This window comes from Leptodactylus fuscus, chromosome 5 (genome assembly GCF_031893055.1).
Source record: "Leptodactylus fuscus isolate aLepFus1 chromosome 5, aLepFus1.hap2, whole genome shotgun sequence".
Lineage (NCBI taxonomy): Eukaryota > Metazoa > Chordata > Amphibia > Anura > Leptodactylidae > Leptodactylus > Leptodactylus fuscus.
In genome coordinates, this window is record NC_134269.1 from 155,057,083 (window position 1) to 155,079,210 (window position 22,128).

General features: G+C 42.7%; 1 protein-coding gene across 1 annotated transcript in view; it reads right to left on the reverse strand.

Moving 5' to 3' along the window:
- The window catches only part of OTOGL (otogelin like), a 158,788-nt gene that overhangs the window by 113,012 nt on the left and 23,648 nt on the right, over nt 1-22,128 (reverse strand). The window contains exons 12-19 of the mRNA XM_075274539.1: nt 20,505-20,630; nt 10,973-11,081; nt 10,514-10,560; nt 9,047-9,192; nt 5,884-6,007; nt 5,370-5,547; nt 3,033-3,157; nt 2,012-2,221 (exon numbers count right to left, since the gene is read on the reverse strand). Coding sequence (XP_075130640.1) covers nt 2,012-2,221; nt 3,033-3,157; nt 5,370-5,547; nt 5,884-6,007; nt 9,047-9,192; nt 10,514-10,560; nt 10,973-11,081; nt 20,505-20,630 — 1,065 coding nt within the window. The remainder of the gene's footprint in view (nt 1-2,011; nt 2,222-3,032; nt 3,158-5,369; nt 5,548-5,883; nt 6,008-9,046; nt 9,193-10,513; nt 10,561-10,972; nt 11,082-20,504; nt 20,631-22,128) is intronic.

Sequence of the window (22,128 nt, forward strand, 5' to 3'; positions counted from 1 at the left end):
AACTTTTAAATTTTCTGTAACCATTTGAGTCATACTTTTTGTAATAAATTGATAAATCACTTCACACAGAGAAGTAAATGATCCTGCAGTATGTCTTTGTTTCTTTCTTTTTAGTTGCTATGATTCTGTAACGTCTCTGCCTGTTCTGGTCACTGCGCCGCCCTCTGCTCACATGCTGTGGTGCAGCAGGCGTGTGCAGGTTCATTCCTTGCTTAGAGTTTTTGGTTGCACTGGCTCTATTTCTGTAATTGATTTTCCACCACACTCGTCTCCTGCATCTTCATTTCCCTCTGTTCCTCTAATAGTTAAGTTTAGCCTTGCCCTGTGGTTGACAGCCTATCCGCTTATCAACTCCAGGGCGGGTTCTTCCTCCCTATTTATTCTTGGTTCTCATTCACATTGGTGCTTGCTATTGCCTTGTGCGTGCTGGCTTTTCTCTCGCTGTTTATTCTTGTATTCCTATTCTTGACCTCTGGCTTTACCTATTGACTACTCTTTTGGATATCGATTTTGACACTGCATTGCTCGACTGTTCTGGACCCTCGGCTGGCTGATCTCCCTTTGTCGTTGTTTGTCTTGTCTGCGTTTTGTGTTTCACATATATGGGAAGGGCCCGTCGTCCAGTTGCCGCCTATTACATAGGATAGGACCAGGCAAGCAGGAAGGGACAGTGGGGGGCTTCAGCTTAGGACTCACTGTCTCTTGTGCCCCTTTCCCAGGGTTTCCAGCAGCTACTGGGGAATTGCTCCTATTGCAATTCCCTTACAGATTCCTAGTATTTCTCTATCAGCCATGAGCTTGTATGTGTTTCTCTCTTGCTATATACTTCTGTACCATCCATGATACTGTTTCACTGAAATTTCCCCATTGCGGGACTATTAAAGGATTATCTTATCTTATAAAGAGATTTTAACTTTTTTATTATTTCCCTTATTTCTCTATTGAGAGCTGAAATCTATACACTGCTTTGGCTATATGGGATGCTTGAACTCTAGTATAAGGAAGTTATTGTGAAGTTTAGTTCCACTTTAAATAATACTATTTTTGAATACTACAAAGACCGGCACTATATTATTCTTAGATACCCTGTAAAACAGCTATTGTGAAAAACTTGTACTTTGTCCCCCTATTTGATATGTAATTAGGAATTCTATTTAAGGCTGAAATTTATATTGAAAAGCTGGGATCACTGTGAAGATTTAGGTTTTCTCATATACCATCCATCTATAGAGAATAAGGGCTGATAATGACAATTATACCCAACATACAGGACTATAGAAGTTGTACTGTGCAGTTTCCATATATACAGAATAAGAGAGTAATTACTGTGCACCATTCATATATCTTGAGTAAGGGCAGAAACTGAGAATACAGTACAACAGAAGTTATATTATGTAGTGTCCATTTATGCAAAATTACAGCAGATACTAAGAATTACACCCAGCTACAGGACAAGATAGGTGGTACTGTGTATTGTCCATCTATAGAATAGGAGAAGATACTGAGAATTATACCAGTATACAGGAGAAGACAGGTAATATTGTCCATATATACAGAATAAGAGCAGATATTGAGAATTGCACCCAGTATAAAGAACAAGACGAGATACTGCGAACCATCCATATATGTTGAATTAGAGCAAACACTGAGAATTATACCCAGTAAATAGGACTAGAAAAGTGGTATTGTACAGTAACTCTACATGCAGAATAAGACCAGATAGTTACACCCAGGCCCAGACTAGAGAAGTGGTACTGTGCAGCTTCCAGACAGGAGGCTCCTGCACACATCAGTGTATGTAGGGATTGCTATAGATAATGCTTATGCAGATATGTAGGGCTGCACAGGAGCGCAGGCTAGAAGGCTCAACTACCGCCCCCTGCAGTCCTGGGAAAGCACCGCCATAGGCCAAAGGCTCACCTCACCTAGCAAAATGTCATAGATATATGACAGATATGCTAGGAGCAATTATCTATCATATCACAAAATTCTTCTTGATTGAAGTACTCACCACAAAATGAAACTTGTGATCTGAAGTTGATGGAAACACCATGTTTGTTGCAAATGTAGGCATAGTGAGCCAATGAATTGCACAGACAGTTACTTCCACATTTACACGCATCAAAACGGCACAACTGGTAATACAATCCTGGACTCACATAGGCATGACATGGCGCAAACAATTCCTGATTGATAACATCACAGTGGGCTGCATATCCAACTGAAAAATACAATTGTTAGATGTATTTTACGTCTTCTAAGGCTCCATGCATTTGGAGCCCATCACAATGTATATGCCATTGTACCCATAGATAGCAATTGCCAAATGTATTCTACAAGAGTGTTCATTTGGTATACATTTAGTTAGTTTACACCAGTATATCTTTCTTTTTAAATATATTGACCAGCTTCGTTGACTAAAGCTTTAAGAACATAGGGATGCTGTATGACTAGCATTTTTTACAGTGGTAGCCATACAGAGTCCTATAGGCAGAGTTGCATACATTTTGGGAATACATTAAGCGGCACACTATAAATGTGCACTAAATAAATTAATAAATTAAATAAATCATTAAATAAGAATAACACTTATTGCACCTTTAACTTCTTATATGTTGATGTTTCCCCCATTTATAGGAATTTATTAAAATTTGATGCTAGAAAACCTATGGACAACCCTCTCAAATGAACATTGCAACAAACTGAGGCCTTTCACTCAAAACACATCTCTTGTTTCTATTCTACACATTTTCCTTTTCTGTAGCTTTTAGATATCCACAATTTTTTTACATAAACCTTACAAACTTCTCTTTATCACAGTCATGTATAAGTGAGGAAGAAGGGGACGAGCTCAGAATTCCCATTCTTAAGACCCTGTTGGTTCACTTGTTTGGTCCCCATGCTCACAGTTACCCCTATTCATTTATGATAAATGTGCTTGGTGAAAAAAATTCCTTTAAGCTTTCTTTTTCCTGCATAGATCTCTGCAAATGATCTTTGTCACCAGCTGACTACATGATCTATGAACTTACCATTCTCAAGATTAGTATCACAAGGATCTATTACAGGGATGTTTACTGGAGTTAAGCAGGCTGATGAGATTTTCCAGGCATTGGCATGAAGTTGTGGAGTTCCTTCTATCATACCCGCTGGAGAACTGAAAAGAAATGGAAGGACTTTAGAAAAGAACTGATGGCCATTATAAAAGAGTCACAAATCAAGGATTGCACATGATAGTCATTGTATGCTGGTAGACAAACTGACTCAGATTTACTAATAGTGAGGCAGCATAAACTGATATAGGCAGTCCTAACATGTATCAAAGGTACCACTTTTGGTTGGCTTACTTTGGGCCAAATTTTATATAAAAATCTTGGAACAATATAGTGCATTTAAGTCACTTTTAGAGATGAGCTAGTAGTATTCGATTGAGTAGGTATTCAATCAAATACTACGGTATTCGAAATATTCATACTCGATCGAATACTACTAGCTATTCGCAGTAAATATTCGATTCAGAACCAGCGTTGATTGGCCGAATGCTATACAGTGTACAGCATTCGGCAAATCAACGCTGGTTCTGCAGCAGGCTCGTGCATGCTAGTCGGGAGAGCTGGCAGCTTGCTGTTACGAGGGAGCTGACTTTTTCCTCATAGGAATGCATTGACCAATCAACGCTGGCCGATCAACACTGGTCAATTCATTCCTATGAGAAAAAGTAAGCTCCCTCGTAACAGCAAGCTGCCAGCTCTCCCAACTAGCAAGGACGAGCCTACTGCAGAACCAGTGATGATTTGCTGAAGGCTCGTCTTTGCTAGTCGGGAGAGCTGGCAGCTTGCGGTTACGAGGGAGCTTACTTTTTATCAGCGCAACTGCAAGCGCTGTGCAGTTAAAGCGCACGTACCCCATAGACTATAATGGGGTCCACGCGCTTTAACTGCACAGCGCTCCTCCTAAACACTCTCCTTCTGCTACTCATGGACTTGGTGACTCTCCTTTAGTCGAATAGTAGTTTCCCGCGAAACGAGCATTTTTTCCCATAGACTATAATGGAATTCGATATTCTATTGAGTAGTCGAATATTGAGGCTCTACTCGAAACGAATATCGAATCTCAAATATTTCACTGTTCGCTCATCTCTAGTAACTTCCATTTTCCATTTGAAACCATACCCATTGTTCCTAAGTAATACACCATTTAAGGCTGAGACCCCACGGGCCGGAAACCCAGTGCTAAAGTACTTTGAACAGAAAGTTTACAGAGTGTTTACAGTGAACAGAAAGTTTACAGAGTTTTCCTCCGTGGACTTTCTGTTACAATTATATCTATGGGCAAGCTGCTGGCGTTTCCGTAAATATAATTGACATGCTGCGATTTTTTCTGCAAAGTGGGCATGGGATTTGCATGAATCCCATCCACTTTGCAAGTACTGTATAACGCCGTGATTTTTCCCACGGAGTTTCCGCTGCTGGAAAATCGCAACGTTTCCAGCCCCTTGGGCCCCGGCCTAAGAACTGTCTGCGAAGAAATGGTTCATTACATATTTAAGACTGGTATACTAAATCTAGGCTGTAAAATAGCAGTAAATTTTTGTAGGTCAAGTGCATTGAGGATATGTCTCCTTTGAAGATTCTGAGGAATTCTTTAGTTTTCTGGAAGCATTATAGCAGCTTTATATAGGTATGAAATTACTGAAAACTACTAAGTAAGATGTGCTGAAGAATGGGATTGCCCATTATAGAAAGGTCTTAAACTTCATGTATACATTGATAAAGGAAGGGGCAACAACTTAATATCATACTTGCCAACATTTGGCTGATGGTGTTCAAGAGAACTCTGAGTAGATCATGTTGCAAAAATTTTGGGGCAAACCAATAACCATAACACTTTCTTATGACATGAGCACTAAATGTGCTGGCTATGCCCTCTTTTTAAGATGTGGCCCATAAAGTGACCGCTACCCCAGTGGATTTACCCTATCTTCTGGGAATCTGGGAGGTCACCCCTTTTTGGAGAGCCTAAGAAAGTTGACCAGTACACTTATTCACACATGGACTGGGTTAATATTTTAGGGATAATAACTCGGGGTCCTGCTTTAATTTTTTCATAAATATTTAAGAAATGTAAACTGGGCTCTGATTGGTTCTGTATTGTGGCAGTTTTAATAAATAAACTCCACAGTGTTATAATTTTACTGGACACTAAGAATTTTCTTTTGCTTTTTTTACTGTTTGCAAAGATTTTTAACTCTTTAATACAATTTTTTAATGTGATATATTTCTCAGCTCTTGTGCCTTCTAATAAAGCAGCTCTAGCTAATTGTTTTCTTCACAATGTTCGATAAATATTAAAGTAAATCTCTATCTTACAGAAAGTCATCTCTTAGATTCCCATTAAATGTTCCGCATAGACCCAATGTTCTCCTCTTCCAGGAACTACTGGCTTGAATATAAAGTCTGTCACCTCCTTTAGCAAACTGAATTCTTATTCCAAATTTTGTCTTCAGTTGCACAAACATTGAGGACAAATTTCGAACCTCAACGTCACCTGTAGAAAAATAGAATGTAGATAACAATTAGGACTACTAGGAATCTGCATTTTATTTTACTTTACATACTATGTTTATGGGACAATGTGCCCCCTAGTGGTGAAGCTGAGACTGACTTGGAACACCAAACAATTACTATAACATTTGTTCTTCTAATTCTTTTAACAAATTATTTTCTTAACAATATTCTATTAGATTTCTAATCATGGACTTGTACAACTATTATGTAAAATCATTTCTTTGACGTATGTATCCCCTTCATATTATGGGGCTTAATCAACCAGTAGTTATATACAGTATCTGTTAGTTGTATAATATTGTTATAGAATACATACCATTCAGGATAAGGCCTTGGTTAAGACCAAAATGAACATCTCCATTCCTCAATATAGTGACCTGTTTATTAATATCCTCATCTAGCACAAGAGTGATTGACTGAATGCATGTATGGTCAGAATACTGAAAAAGAGGAATAATATCATTGCAACATACTGAACATATACTGTCTTATTTGTCTTCAACTATACTGAGATTCCCCGTCTGTGCCAGAGATATACTAACATATTATTTAAGATATTTCTGTTAAGCATGGTGACAACAATCTTATGTTATCTATATTATTTGTACTATAGGTGTCTTTCTTTTTTTGTTAGTTATAGTAGGAAATGTCATATTGCAGGTCATAAATAATACAGAGATAGGCTTGTCTTTCTAGTACTTACTGACACCATCATAAATATAGTAACATATTAATGGGGTTGTCCAAGACCTAAAGAGAATTGATGCTGATGACATATCCACAAGGATAGGTCATCAACATCAGAATGGTCCAACAATGAGCTATTATGGCCACCGGAGGCTGTTTGTTAGGTATATAGCCAGAAGCAGCTTTTTCAGGTGAATGGTAGAGGGGCTTCAGGTCCAGGCACCAACACTACAGTATATGGACTGGAAGCTGGACACAGCTGAGCTCCGTACACTGTAGTGATGGCAATGGCGAAATGCTTCCTGATTCCCATCCACTTAAATAGTAACAGGCCTGTCTCTGGCTATATACCTTATATACGGCTTCTGGCCACTGCATCTGATGATTGCTGCAGGGTAAGGGGATCAAATTTGGATTGATCTAATACTGATGTTCTATCCTGTGGAAAAAGCACTCATGTAGGTTGCTAGTAGCCCCAGTATTGCATGACATCTGAAATACAGCAGTAAATTGTAATATATGTTTACATGAGACAATTTTCTACAACATTGTTCCTATGTAAATGAGTATACCATGAGTAATAATCGATAAATTAATAATTAATAGAATGGTTGCTGTTCATAATGTCACTACTGCGTGTCACAGTGTCTTTATTACTTCTACACCTATTATAGCTATGCCCCAGGATTGATTCTAAGAATAAGGGTAAGTTCACATGGTGGAAACCTTTTCCATCGTGTGACGTTTCCACGCGGCTGGACTGCACCGCACTACGGCTGCACTGCATCAGCATCCCATTGTGGCATCCATTCATTCGGGCCTAATTAGGAGGGAGTCTTGATCCGCTGACACCGTGGCTGACTCAGCAGCGGAATCCGCAGGAAGATAGGGCATGTTGCGTCTTTTTCCCACTAGCTGAAAAAAATCGCTAGCAAGGAAAAAAAGCGAGGGACTCTCATTGACATGACTGGGAGACATTTTTCCAGGCGGATTCTATATCAAAATTGGCCTTCAAAAAACTCCATGTCAACATACCCTAATATTGCCACGACAGCAATCAATAAATGACAGTATACTGAAATATTTTATTATGAGCTATCCAATCTAAATGGAAAGATTATGGGATACAAATTGATAAAGGACTAGTTACAATATTTATCTAAAGGGCATTCTCAGGGAGATAAAGTGTAATCTCTATCTATCTATCTGTTTATCTATCCACAGCATAAGTGCCTCGCTGGGTCTAAAAAGCAAATACCTGCTGTTTGGGCTTAGTTTCCACGACTTTGAAGGCAATCTAGTCCTACACAAAGAACCATTTGTGTAGAACTATTTGTTGGTTTTAGCGTGGCTCTTCAGCTGGATGACATCCTAAAATTTGTATGTTCTATCAATGCTCGACTCAGACAATGTCTTGAGTACAGCTAGTCAACTGAGAAGCTTCATTCATCTCCTGTGCAGTAAACTGGAGTTCTCCCTGCCAGTCAGAAGATTGATGTGCGCTATTAAGACACCTGCTTGTGTTGTAGAAGAAACCGATTCATGATCAACCATGCACAAGATATTCAAGGAATGACAAAGCAATAATACAAAAGACATGTGACATTTGCTTTTTTTAAAATGTGTCATATCGCCTATGAACGTGAAGTAAAATATTTAGCAGTGCTCTACCTTTGTTCGGATGGTTTGTAATTCTCAGGACGCGGTAGATAAATCATTTATTTAGCTTTCTTTAAGTAAATACCAGCCATTGTCTTAAAATCACACTATATGTTGGTTGCTACTTAGGAGTTGTGCTTACTTGTCCTGTATTTTCTATGATGTTATCTGCTTATATTTTTATTGCTCTTTTCCATTAGCACACAACTTAGCGCTGACTACAGAGAGTCCCGATAGACATAAGCTATATTTACAGGTCAGTAAAATGACTGTCGAACGGCTGTATTAAAATTCATTCAAAGTTCAGATGGAGGAATTTAGAGTAAATTCCCCGCGGGAAAAGCTGCGACAGCAAGGCATTGCTTTTTTCCCAACATCGCTTTTGCTCTGCGGACTTTCAGCTTCAATTATACCTATAGGGAAACCGCTGGTGTTTCTGTAAGTACAACTGACATGCTGGTATTTTTCCGCAATGTGTGGACTGGATTCGCTAAACAGCACATATATGCCACGTGGAGCCCCAGCCTTAAAGGATTTTTTTAGGCTAAAAATATTGACGAGCTATTCGGGAGGTTGAGTATTCAATATCATATTGGTGGAAGTCCAACACCCCTATCAGCTTACATCAGCTTGTTCTCAGCAGCTTACACACAGAGAATGAAGCAGGAAGCAGACAGCGCCATTTTCTGTGTAGTGGTCAGGCCAGGTTACTGCAGATCCCCTTTCATTCACCTGAATGGGAGCTAAACTTGGTTCAGCCACTACACCACACCAAAGACATACTGATAGGGAATGTAGATTGTGAGCCCTATATGGGACAGTGACCAACAATATCTGTAAAGCGCTGCGGAATATGATGGCGCTATTTAAGTAGGCATAATAAATAAATAAATAAATAAATAAATACACAGAGATCTTCCTGCTCCATTCTCTGTGCATTAGTGGCTAAAAACAGCTGATTGATAGAAGTCTGGGGTGCCAAGCATCCACTGATCTAATATTTAGGAAGTATTCTTAAGATATGACATATTTCTATTGTAGGATCATTCTATTAATCCATTCTCCTTAATTTACCATACAGTAGGCAAGTACTTTTTATATTTCATTATATACTACACTATGGTTCCTCTTACCTGTTCACAGGAAGATTTCTGTAATGTGATTGTAAACTTATCTTTTCCAATTCCCTTCACCAGAATGTACTGACACAAGCCCAGAAATGTGAAATAACGTCCATCAAAAGTTGTGAAATGAGAATCACCAACCACAGAGCACTCAGCTGTAAAAGGAAAGAACTTTTTGTAGAAAGGACACATCATTGTTATATTAGAATAAGATTAAAATAATCTTAAATGCAATTTATTTTGCTACCAGTGTCATTGGCACCAGTACTGGACTTATGTCTTACAGGGATCCTATCATTAAAGTGGTTGTCCCATAACAAGGATCCTATGTATACTGCTAGTTTATGTGGATATAAGACTTTTTCTAAATACATTGCTTTATCAAAACTGCTTTGTTTGGCCGCTATCTTAATTTATTCACTTCATTGTTTACATGCGTTTCTATGACCACAGGCCCTGGACCATGGGCTTATCTGCTCAGTCCCAAGTGATGTAGCTACCTGCTTTCAGGGGGAGGGAGGGGCTGATTACTGGAAGCAGCTCTGAGCTGAGAGCTCAGGATTTTTGATCTCTTATCTCCTGCTCTTCCACTTATCAGTCAGTTTAATTGAATTTGGATGATAAGGGCTGAGAAAGGGAGTCCATTGCCTCTGTATGTATTACAAACTGACTCAAATCCAGCTCTGCTATATCAGCCTCTGCATCAGCTTCATACTGTGGTAATTCATTTACAACCAATCCCTCATTACTGACTGCAAACATAGCAGATAGGAGAGCAAGTGAAACTTCACCCACCAGTGTGCCGAGAAATCCAGGAAGTGAACAGAGCACACAATATGTAGGCTGCTGAACAAGCATGATGGGAATAAAATTGAGTTTTGATGATAGGATCCCTTTAAGAGTTCTTAGGCATCTCATGGGCTTTCCATTAATATGGTAACTTTTATTGCATTCTGGTACCAGCAGATGTCCTGCCTATACCTGCTGGTATTGTTTATGCTATGGGAAACAAATGCCAAACATATTTCCTATCTGAGAAAGAAGCTTGTTGTACCTGCATCACTACCACCTGAATTGTCAGTACTTTGGCTGATCTTTCTCATGTAGTTGATATTGGATCTCTTGCTGACTCCACATAGCACTCTCTGTAAATGCCACCTGTAGGCAGGAGCCTCTTCTGCCTATAACTAAATACAGCCCCATTGACTTTATTTCTGATGCTTTACACACAGATACTTTAAAATGTTATCTCGTTGTAACTGAAATTTACATATGTATGTGTCATTTCTTTGTTCTGCCAACACCTATATGAAGCTAGCTAAGTAACAGAAGTGCAATAAGATGGCAATAATGGTGATATTTAGTGAGTTTACAATTAGCATGTTTCTAAACTTTTTGGAACACAACTGAAGATCTGCATGACAATACAATTGTCTTATAACACCACTTAAAATATTAAATCACATTAAAACTTACCAGGACATTCATGTTCTGTGCAATTCCATACACCACCAGTGCAAATACTGCAATGAAAAGATATATAGAAAACAATCAGTAACATAAATAGCAAAATTTACATATAAATGTATTTGTATATCTAATGGCATACTAACATGTAACTGGCTAGGTATGGCATTGGGTCTTGTGTGTAATAAAATTAGACTGTGAGCAACACGGGGGCCAGAAAGTGATATCTAGACACATCATTAAGATATATGTTCTTTTTTCAAGCCTCAGCCACTATTATTATTATATTTTTAATATATTCATATATTTATGTAATGTATTAAATTTTTTTCTTCTTGTCTTTTTTTTTGGTGTTCAAAAATTAAAAAAAAATTAAAAGAAAGAAAAGAAAGAAATATGTTGGTGATATAAAGGAAATATTAAACAAACTAATATAATATATGTAACAGTATTTTAGTATGTTCTTACCACATGCTGCACTCCTGTTCTATTTTAGACCCCACTGGGTAGGCTGTCCCATGGTAAATGCAAGGGCAGCTAGTAACAGAAACACAGGAGCCATTGTCCAGGATAAGTCCTAGGAGAATAAAAGTGTAGAGCCATTCAGACCACAAACTTACGATAGCCGCACAATAGCGTCAGCTGTCTGTTGTTCTGTTCTGTCAGAGGACCAGAAAAAAAGACAACTGGACCACTAAAATATTGGTCACATACAATGTCCAATGGACCCATTGACTATCATGGGGTTCATTTGGTGTCAGTTGTTTTTATACTAAGAAAAAAAAAGAGCAATACGTCCAGGACTTTTTTGTCTGACAATTTCCTGCTCCAACAGAGTCCCCTAACAAAAATCCCCACAGATGTGGATATAGCCTTATACAGTCAAATTTATTCTAGAAACATATACACTCACCGGCCACTTTATTAGGTACACCATGCTAGTAACGGGTTGGACCCCCTTTTGCCTTCAGAACTGTCTCAATTCTTCGTGGCATAGATTCAACAAGGTGCTGGAAGCATTCCTCAGAGATTTTGGTCCATATTGACATGATGGCATCACATAGTTGCCGCAGATTTGTCGGCTACACATCCATGATGCGAATCTCCCGTTCCACCACATCCCAAAGATGCTCTATTGGATTGAGATCTGGTGACTGTGGAGGCCATTGGAGTACAGTGAACTCATTGTCATGTTCAAGAAACCAGTCTGAGATGATTCCAGCTTTATGACATGGCGCATTATCCTGCTGAAAGTAGCCATCAGATGTTGGGTACATTGTGGTCATAAAGGGATGGACATGGTCAGCAACAATACTCAGGTAGGCTTTGGCGTTGCAACGATGCTCAATTGGTACCAAGGGGCCCAAAGAGTGCCAAGAAAATATTCCCCACACCATGACACCACCACCACCAGCCTGAACCGTTGATACAAGGCAGGATGGATCCATGCTTTCATGTTGTTGACGCCAAATTCTGACCCTACCATCCGAATGTCGCAGCAGAAATCGAGACTCATCAGACCAGGCAACGTTTTTCCAATCTTCAATTGTCCAATTTCGATGAGCTTGTGCAAATTGTAGCCTCAGTTTCCTGTTCTTAGCTGAAAGGAGTGGCACCCGGTGTGGTCTTCTGCTGCTGTAGCCCATCTGCCTCAAAGTTCGACGTACTGTGCGTTCAGAGATGCTCTTCTGGCTACCTTGGTTGTAACGGGTGGCTATTTGAGTCACTGTTGCCTTTCTATCAGCTCAAACCAGTCTGGCCATTCTCCTCTGACCTCTGGCATCAACAACACATTTCCGCCCACAGAACTGCCGCTCACTGGATGTTTTTTCTTTTTTGGACCATTCTCTGTAAACCCTAGAGATGGTTGTGCGTGAAAATCCCAGTAGATCAGCAGTTTCTGAAATACTCAGACCAGCCCTTCTGGCACCAACAACCATGCCATGTTCAAAGGCACTCAAATCACCTTTCTTCCCCGTACTGATGCTCGGTTTGAACTGCAGGAGATTGTCTTGACCATGTCTACATGCCTAAATGCACTGAGTTGCCGCCATGTGATTGGCTGATTAGAAATTAAGTGTTAACGAGCAGTTGGACAGGTGTACCTAATAAAGTGGCCGTTGAGTGTATATATATATATATATATATATATATATATATATATATATATAGTGAAATGGCTACAACACAGCATTTCAGGAAATAGCCAAAATGACCAGCTAACATAATTGAACTTGTTAAGGGTGTTGACCAAGATTTTCTGTTATATCCTGTTCCTTACATCTATTGTAGCTGAGCTGCAGTAATGCTATCCAATCACTATACACTGTATGGAGCTACATGCTTTCGGCTCAGTACATTGTATGGCAATCGGACATAGCCCTAAATAGCTGATCCATGCTGGGACAGCTGTTGGTTATCCACTGATCAGATATTTTGTCTTAAGGATAGGCCCCAGAAAAAATCCTGGAAATCCGCTATAAGGCCAAGGGCTTAAAATAGCGTAAACGTTGCAATTTTACCTGCAAATTGGATGGGATTCTGGCTAATCCCATCCAAACATCGCAGAAAAACATTTGCATGGACATGCTGAGATTTCAGAAACCATTGCGTTTTTGTTAATCACAGCATGTCAATTATACCTACAGAACCTTTAGATCAATGGAGCACTGTTCTTGCCACTTAGAAGCTTACCATCTTTTATCTGCTCAAACCTGTGCATTGACCCTCCCACAGCTATGACATTACCCACCCTACTTGAGCAGCAAGAGTAGCGCTCCCACAGCTGAAGGTGCACTCCAAGTGAACCAACTGCCTCAATTATATAAGACTTGAAAGCTGTTTTCCTCCAAACTTAGCTTTTCTCTGCTCCCTGAGGCGAACTATAGAAAGGTGTTTGACGATCTTTGGTTGCATGATAGTGCCCTCCTAATTAAAATTCTAAGCCACGTCCACTACTTACAGATCAAAAATTCTCTTATTGTACCCTTTATAAGTGCCTGTATATACTGGCCTCCACACTGTACAACACCTCTTTAACAGGCCCAAAAAGTATATTGCCTCCTTTTGCTGACCTTCAACACATATTATGGCCCCTTTTTTGGCCTCCACACAGTATATACCCCCCCCTTTTTTTGGGGGGGTACCATACAGTATATAGTCCCCTTTGCTTTGGTCTCCCCACACAGTATATGGCCCCATTTGTTTTGGCTCACATACCCCCCTTTCTATGTTGTACCTGACTCTGAAGAGTGCCAGGACATTACGTCCTAATGTTCTTCAGTGAAGTAATGTGCAGCACTGCTTAGAGGCCGCAATGGAGGTTGGCCAGGACAGGAGCATGGATGGGTGAGTAAACCATCGACTGCAACCTATTAGATTAATCAAATAAGTTGCTGCCGATTGAAAAAGAATGCCACTTCCCAGTTTATGCCATTAGGTGCCACCTTAGGCCATTGGCTCAGGTTGCCTCATGGCAGGTGGAATATGCTTGCAGGAGGTGATAGGCTCCCTTTAAGTCGGTTTATCAGTTGTTCTGTCCTTTTAGATGATTGATATTAGAAAATCTCTTCATTGAATTCCAAGCTGTATCACTCCATCAGGGAATCATAGAATAATTCCCAAGCTAGAATATGGTTTATCTCCGATGGCATTCATTTGTTTTAAATCAAAAAGTGCAAAAATTAAAATAGCATTAACTTCCTCAGGTCCTCCAATATAATATACAATAAAGAAAGATTATGAATGATAATCTGTTTTCCCTTAGCCCAAACAGCAGCACAACTGGGGTATTCCTGCCCCTAATGAGCTGTTAGGACAGGTGGAATTTTTAATTACCTAACAGCTTTTGACCCATATAAGAGGCCGGAAGACATGCTCCTCCCTTGTGTTAGTAACAAGTATGATATACAGAGAGCAATTTATGCCAAGAGCTACACACACATACACAAAATCTGTACAACAGCACCTCCTAGGGAGGGAGCCTTGTGCTGTCCCTACGCCCAACAGCAGCACAACTGGGGATTTAGCAAGTATTGTTTCCCCTAGGGCGGGTCCTCCTGGCAGGCTGATGCCAAGACGGAGTGCCCAAATGCTGTAGCATCGCCCGTACGCCAGTCCAGTCTGTAATGTTTGGCAAAAGTCAGCTGTGAGCTCCATGAGGCTGCAGCACATATCTGGTCTAGAGAGAGGAACCGTGTCTCTGCCCATGATGTTGCCACTGCTCGGGTGTAATGGGCTCGTAAGAAATCTGGAACAGGAAGATTCTGGGCCCGTAGGGAACAGGTGATGGCTTCTCTGATCCATCTAGACAGGGTTACCTTTGATGCTTTAGCGCCTCTATTGTGGCCAAACACATTAACCAGAAGATTCTCTTGATCTTCGGAACAGTGCTGTACGGTCTAGGTAAATACGTAGTGCTCTTACCAGATCCAGTGTGTGTAGCTTCTCCTCCTGCTCCGTAGCAGGAGAGGGAAAGAAGCCCGGTAGGGTGATCACTTGGTTGGTGTTCTGAAGTGTTGGTACCTTTGGCAAAAATCCCGGAACGAACCTTAGCTGTACCCTGTCAGGGAAGAAGGTTATGAAAGGTTCGGAGGCCGCTAGGGCCTGCAGTTCGCCAACCCTCTTGGCGGAGGTTATTGCCAGCAGAAAAGTCACCTTAAATGACAGGTACTTCCAGTCCACTTCAGATAATGGTTCGAAGGGGGGCGCACATAGCCCTTGTAGAACCGCGGCCAGGTCCCACCTGGGGACAGGGGACCGTACCTGGGGGCGGAGCCTGTCAGCCCCCCTAAGGAACTGTTTGACAAGAGGATCTTGTGATAACCGTGTCTCCAGGAGAGCAGATAGAGCTGACACTTGAACCTTGAGGGTGGCAGGTGCTAGTCCTCTCTCCAGGCCGTTCTGTAAGAACTCTAGGACTGCATCTCTGTCTGGATCGTGGTGGCTGCCTGTACACCAATCTCGGAATATCCGGGCGATCCTTTGGTAGCTCTGATTGGTTGCCTCTGCTCTTGAATGGGCTAAGGTACTTAGCACTCCCTGGGACAATCCTCTGTCTGCGCGTATTGCGCGGTTAACCTCCAGGCAGTGAGGTTGAATTTGTCTAGGCCCAGGCACGGCCGACTGTTCAGTGACACCAGGTTCCTGACTGGTGGAAGCCTCCAGTAGTTTCCCCGACTCATAAGGATAAGGTCGGTGAACCATGCCCTTTTTGGCCAGAACGGCATGATCACTATTGCCGAAGTCTGGTCCTGCCTGAGTTTCGCCAATACCTTTGGGATCATCGGGATGGGAGGGAACACGTATGCCAGTTCGAACCTCCATGGTATTGACAGGGCATCCACAGCCAAAGGGTTGTCTTCCCGGTACAGGGAGCAAAACCTTTCTACTTTGGCATTGTGTTGGGTGGCCATCAGATCCACCTCGGGGAGACCCCACCTCCTGGTCAGGTAGTGGAAGATGTCCTGATTCAAGGACCATTCGCCTGCGGTTGGGCGGCCTCTGCTGAGTTGATCCGCTAGGATGTTCAGGCGGCCCTGGATATGTACCGCGGCCAGCTGGGAGAGGTTCCGTTCTGCCCAGGAGAAGATCCGGTTGGTGACTTGCAGGAGCGAGGGGGACCTGGTTCCTCCCTGCTTGTTGATATAGTGGACTGTCGTCAGATTGTCTGATCTTACTTTGACCGCTTTCCCTCGTAGAAGTGGTGCAAATGACAGAAGGGCTCGATGAACTGCGGTAAGCTCGCGCCAGTTGGATGAGTGCGTCCTCTCCCGCTGATTCCATGTACCTTGAACCGGGGTCTCCCCCAGATGAGCTCCCCAGCCTGTGAGGGAGGCATCTGTAGTCAACAGGGTCCAGGCGGGCTGGACCGAGGACTTCCCATCTCGCAGATGGGTCCACCAGGGCAAGGTTTGCCGGGTGCTGATGGTTAACTGGATTGGCTTCTGTAAACCTGAAGGACTGTGATTCCAGACTCTCAAGATCTCGTTCTGTAGAGGGCGCATATGCCATAGAGACATCAATCCAAGGACCTTCATAGCCGTCCTGATGGTGACCTTCCGTGTAGAAAACAAATGATGTGCTGCCCGAGCAATTTTCCTTTTGCGAGGAGAGGGTAGAGAGACCGTCATGTTGAGAGAGTCTAGAATAAGTCCCAGGAACTGAACTCGTGTTGATGGCACCATCACTGACTTCTGCCAGTTTACCAACCACCCCAGCTTGTCTAGTAGAGCTATGACGGTCTGCACCTGCGTGATAAGAACCTCCTTTGAATGAGCCTTCAGAAGCCAGTCGTCCAGGTACGGGACTATGAATATGCCTTGAAGGCGCAGGGCGGCAGCGACCGGAGCTATGACCTTTGTGAAGGTGTGGGGGGCGGAGGATATGCCGAACGGGAGGGCTGCGAACTGGAAGTGCGCCTCTTTCCCTTCTATGTATACGGCAATCCTTAGGAACTTTCGGCGTGCCGGAAAGATGGGTACGTGGAGGTAGGCATCCTTCAGGTCCAGAGTGACGAAGTGATCTCCAGGGCGCATGAAAGGTAGCACTGACCTGATGGTCTCCATGCGAAACCGCAGCCTGCGGATAAAGCGATTCAGATACCTGAGATCGATGATCATACGCCACTCGCCTGATGACTTGGGGACCAAGAAGACTGGAGAATAGATGCCTGTGCCTTGATCTGCGCGAGGAACCACCTCCAGCGCGGCTTTGTCCACGTACTCCTGAATCAATTTCTCCAGATGAAGTTGTTTGGGGCCCTGAAGAGGGCGGGTTCTTACCATCTTCTCTGGCGGCTGGGCAACAAAATTAATTTTATAGCCTTCCTGGATCGTCTGGATGACCCAGGGGTCCCGAATATTCTGGTGCCAGGCATCCACATAGTGGGAAAGACGGCCGCCCACCCCGGGGGCGAGGAGAGGGGAGGTAGGGTGGAAGGATTAGAAGGAGGTGCCCTTACGTTTACGAGAGGAGCCCCGACCTCTACCTCTGCCGGATCGTTGCTGGCCTCTAGTTCCTCTTCTGGAGGTGCCTCTTCCTCAAAAGGAGGGACTCCGACCTTCAAGGGGCTGTGGCAAATTCTTGCCTTAGGAGTCGGCCAGAGATTCCATAATCCGGTCGAGCTCCCTCCCGAACAGCCGTCCCGGCTCAAAGGGGAGACCACACAGGCTATTCTTGGAGGTGAGGTCAGCCTTCCAGGGCTTCAGCCACAAGGGCCGGCGAGCAGCAGTAGCCAGTGCCATAGATCTGGCGGCCAGACGGGTCTGAAAATGGGTCGCCTCCGCCAGATGATCCACCAGCAGAGAGATGTCCGACACTGTTGCCAGGAGGTCATCTCGATCCACTCCAGAATCTATGTCCTTGGCAAGTGACGAGAGCTCTGCCCGCAGACCAGTGGCCACCTCGTTCGCAACCATGCCCAGGGAGGCCTGGGCCGAGGAGGCTGAATAGACTCGTCTCAGTGATCCTTCCACCCGACGATCCATCGGATCCTTGAGACTCGACCTGTCCTCTGTCGGGAGGACAGTGCGCCTTGACAGCTTCGCCACAGCGACGTCAACCTTCGGCGGAGGACCCCACGCCTGTAGCTGACCCTCAGGGACCAGGAATAAGGTCTTAAATCGCTTGGATGGCGCAAAGGGTTTTTCCGGGTGCCTCCATTCGCTCTCCATCAGGCGAAGCATTTCCGAGGACGGTCTGAAGGTACGAGACCTTCGACTTGGGCCTTCACCACCTTCCCGGTCTCTGATCCTAAGTGTCTTGAACACCCTGGACATCTTCTCTAAGGGGAAGATCTCCTTTTCCTCCTCAGAATCGGATGATGACTCCACGTCCCTAAGGCGCAGGTTCTCCAGGCGGAAGGGACAACTCGCAGTCCAGCCGTGGTCTTTTGGCTGAGGACTCCATCCTTTTCATGGAGTCCTGGACGAAGCCCTTCACCCAGGATACCATCTCCCGCATGGGGGTTGCTTCAGAAGGGGGGGCTCTACATCCTGGACAAAAATGAAACTGGGAGTCGTCAGGCAGTAGCGCATGAAAGATGTTTCCTCTTTGCCACGGCCTTCCTCCGAGGAGGAACAGTAGAGGAGGAAGAAGAAGACATTCTGAGAAGGAACAAAGAAAATGAATACTAACAACCTTTGCCCTCCCATAGTGGGAACCGCTACCACCCCTTCCCCCTGGCCGCCTCCCCCAAACCTGAATCAACGGAGCTGCTTTCTAGGACAAATTGACCAAGGAGCTTCTCTAGTTGAGGTGGCAGTAACCGGAGCAACAGGCACTGAAACATGGTTTTGGAGGGGATATATAGGCCAGGGGGCGGGATTAAAAAAGGGCACGCCCCTTCCTTCTTTGGGGCAATCTTTTTTTTTTTTTGTGGGGGGGGCAAAGGCAAAAACTCACAGAGGGGGCCCCCTCCTCAGGAACCCCGGCATCCGCTCGTCTCCAGGGGGTTTCGTTCGCCCGCCGCACGAACCGCATACCGTGCCTGTACGGCGGACGAGTAGGGCGAAGGACCCGGGGAACCAAAAAAAAACGGTTCCCAGGAGAAAGGGTCCTAGCCGTGCCGGGAAGCCCGGCTCCGGCGCGGCAGCACTCCAGGCGCACGCATGAGCCAGCGGGCTCCCCCCGGCGGGGGAGGAAGCAGCAGAGGCTCAGAAGAGCAAAAAGAAAGGAAAAATATAGCAAAGTCTTCCGCTTGTCAGGTAAGAAGGAGGGGGGAGAGAGAGTAGCAGACCCCTATGAGAGGTCAGAACCCCTGCTCCCCCACCACCTGTCCTGTCCCACAGGACAGAAAAAAACACAAGGGAGGAGCATGTCTTCCGGCCTCTTATAGGGGTCAAAAGCTGTTAGGTAATTAAAAATTCCACCTGTCCTAACAGCTCATTAGGGGCAGGAATACCCCAGTTGTGCTGCTGTTGGGCGTAGGGGGAAATACAACATAACATTTATTGAGTCTCAATAGAAAAATCAACCCCATAATCAACAAAAAGGTGTATTAAAAATAATGGAACATTCTTACCAGTAGGTGCCTTATCAGCAGCAAGGGAAACACATTGCACTGTGAGGTTACTATGAGCTCCCCCTCTCAGGGCTTGCAGCTTTGCAGCTTGGATCTCCGGGTCCTTCTTATAGATAACCCCTGATGAGCACTTATGCAAAACACGTCGGGTGGGAGACAAATAGGGCTTTTAGGGTCAGTTTTGGGGGGTCTATTTTTGGGGTGACAGGATGTTTCAGTATTGTTCTCCAGCACTCAATGTGTTCCCCTTGCTGCTAATAAGCTGTGTGATCCTAGTGTATGATGCTACATTACCTACTGGAACTGTTAAGAATTTTCCATTATTTTTAACACACCTTTTTTGTTGACTATGAGGCTACTTTTTATTGAGACTCAATAAATGTTATATTTTATCTATTGTATATTATATTGGACAATCTGTGCTTACTAGTCATCCAATTGTTCTACATGCCACACATAGTGAAGAAGAAAATTGTTGTTTAGGGTCACCTGAAGCTATTTTAGGCTAAGGCTCACAAGTGACACCACAGGTAGGATTTCCTTGTCCCCTCATTCCAGACATTTTAGAAACTCAATAAACCATTGCAATGTTACTAAAGAGCAGCAATTGCTATTTAGCCATTACCTATTAAGCTATAATGGCAATGCATATAACATTCAGCAAATATCTGTACATCTTTCAAGAAATATACTGTACTATGCAGGAGATACAGAAGGAGATCAAATAAATCATGGACGTACAGTCATAGAATCCTAAACCATGCTATTAGGAAATACAATAAGGAACCAGGAGAGCTACTATAGGTGTGTAGAGAAGACACCCAGAAGGTAAGACATTCTGATCACTGTCAGTTTATGTATGTACAACTATATGTAATGGTTGACTACATTGAAGCTTACTTTTGTATATATAAACTACAATGGTTGAAGCTTTATTTTTTTTTACATTGTAATCTCTCATTCTCTTTTGGCTCTTACCATCTGGACAGTAACATCCATCCAGGCAGTGCAGATTACTTCCCAGACATTCTTTCTCATAAGTACATGTTGGCGGACAACAGCTTATACAATCTCGGTGAACAAAATTGTTCTCACATTTCTCAGCTGAAATAGAAAATAAATGACATTAATACACTCAGTGTTAGAATCTGATGCTTGCCATGTCTTATGTTTGTCATCCTGCCATTTACTGTTCTCGATAAATTGCTCATACAGTAACTGCACTATGCAATACTAATTTATACACAGTGTCCTAGAACATTATGCAGCCTCTGTACTACTTCATGACTGCTTAAAAAGTTGCAGTAAAGTAAGATATTGGAGTCATTTGTTTCAGTATCAACTAACAGACTTTAAAAGATATATTTGGTAACACTACCTGATATTTGAACAGAGACATATCAGGAGACCCCCTATTAAGATTAAATACCAAGATGTTGACATGGAGCTCCTGGGGATCACTGGAGTGGACCACAGCACCCCCATTCCCCCGCCTTGCCCTTTCCTTTATACCACTTCCCTTCTCTCTTGTTTGGTTTTACCCATTTCTTCATTCTGATTGAATTTCATATTGTGTTAAGAAGTTATTTGGACTTAAAATCTGGCTCAATAACTTTTAGGTGAACTTTATGGGGGTTGTTATGATACCTGCACCCACTTAAGGTTGACGGTATCCTTAATTATATCTACGTGCCCGGATGACCTTTGGTGAACCATTGACAGTAACTAAGGAGACTCACCACCAAGGTTATTTGCTTACCTATGTTTTCCTGTAATTCATTAATGCTGGGTAATCTGAATTTTATCAGTAAAGAATATAATTATTATTTTATTTATCAATTTGTTCCTTCTTTTATAACGATAAACACAGTTAAAAAAAAAAAAGTTACAAAATATCTAAAAATTCTTCACTGATTCCCTCCATGAAATTTCCTTATCAGGGTCGCTTGAAGACTGATCTAAATATCACTCCAAGAGAATGAAAGAGAGACCCCATTAGATGAGGAAGGATAAAGTATTTCATTAGGAAGGTTTTCTCCCCCCAACCCCTTCCCCCACTGGGATCTGTGACAATTTTCTACATTGTTTTTATATTACATATATTTCCTACATAATTAAAGTATTTCATTGAAAGACAATGAATCACTTGTATGTAAGATAACATATATAAAGTAAGTACCAGATAATCTGCTTACAGAAATGTCCTATTGTGCTTTTCTAAGACTCCTGTGAAGACTAATACAGTAATCGATAAACTTTCTGTAGCCTTCTTGCTAAGCTCCCAAATGCACATAGGGTGGAAGAGTGTCAGATCAGACTACATAGTGGTTGTTTGTATTCTGTAATCATGGAGACACATAGATATGCATGGGAGCTGTAGAAGATTTTTATTCAAGGTCTTATACAAAGTTGTTTCACGTTTGATCTGACATGCACTGGTGTACGAAGGTCTTCCTGAGCTTAAATACTAATAACATATCCTTAAAATGTACTATATCTAAACCATATTATACAACTTTTCATACATGAATAGTACATGTGGATACAAGAAAACTTGTATCCACATGTACATGTCATATATCTTAAAGAAATCGTTTTTCCT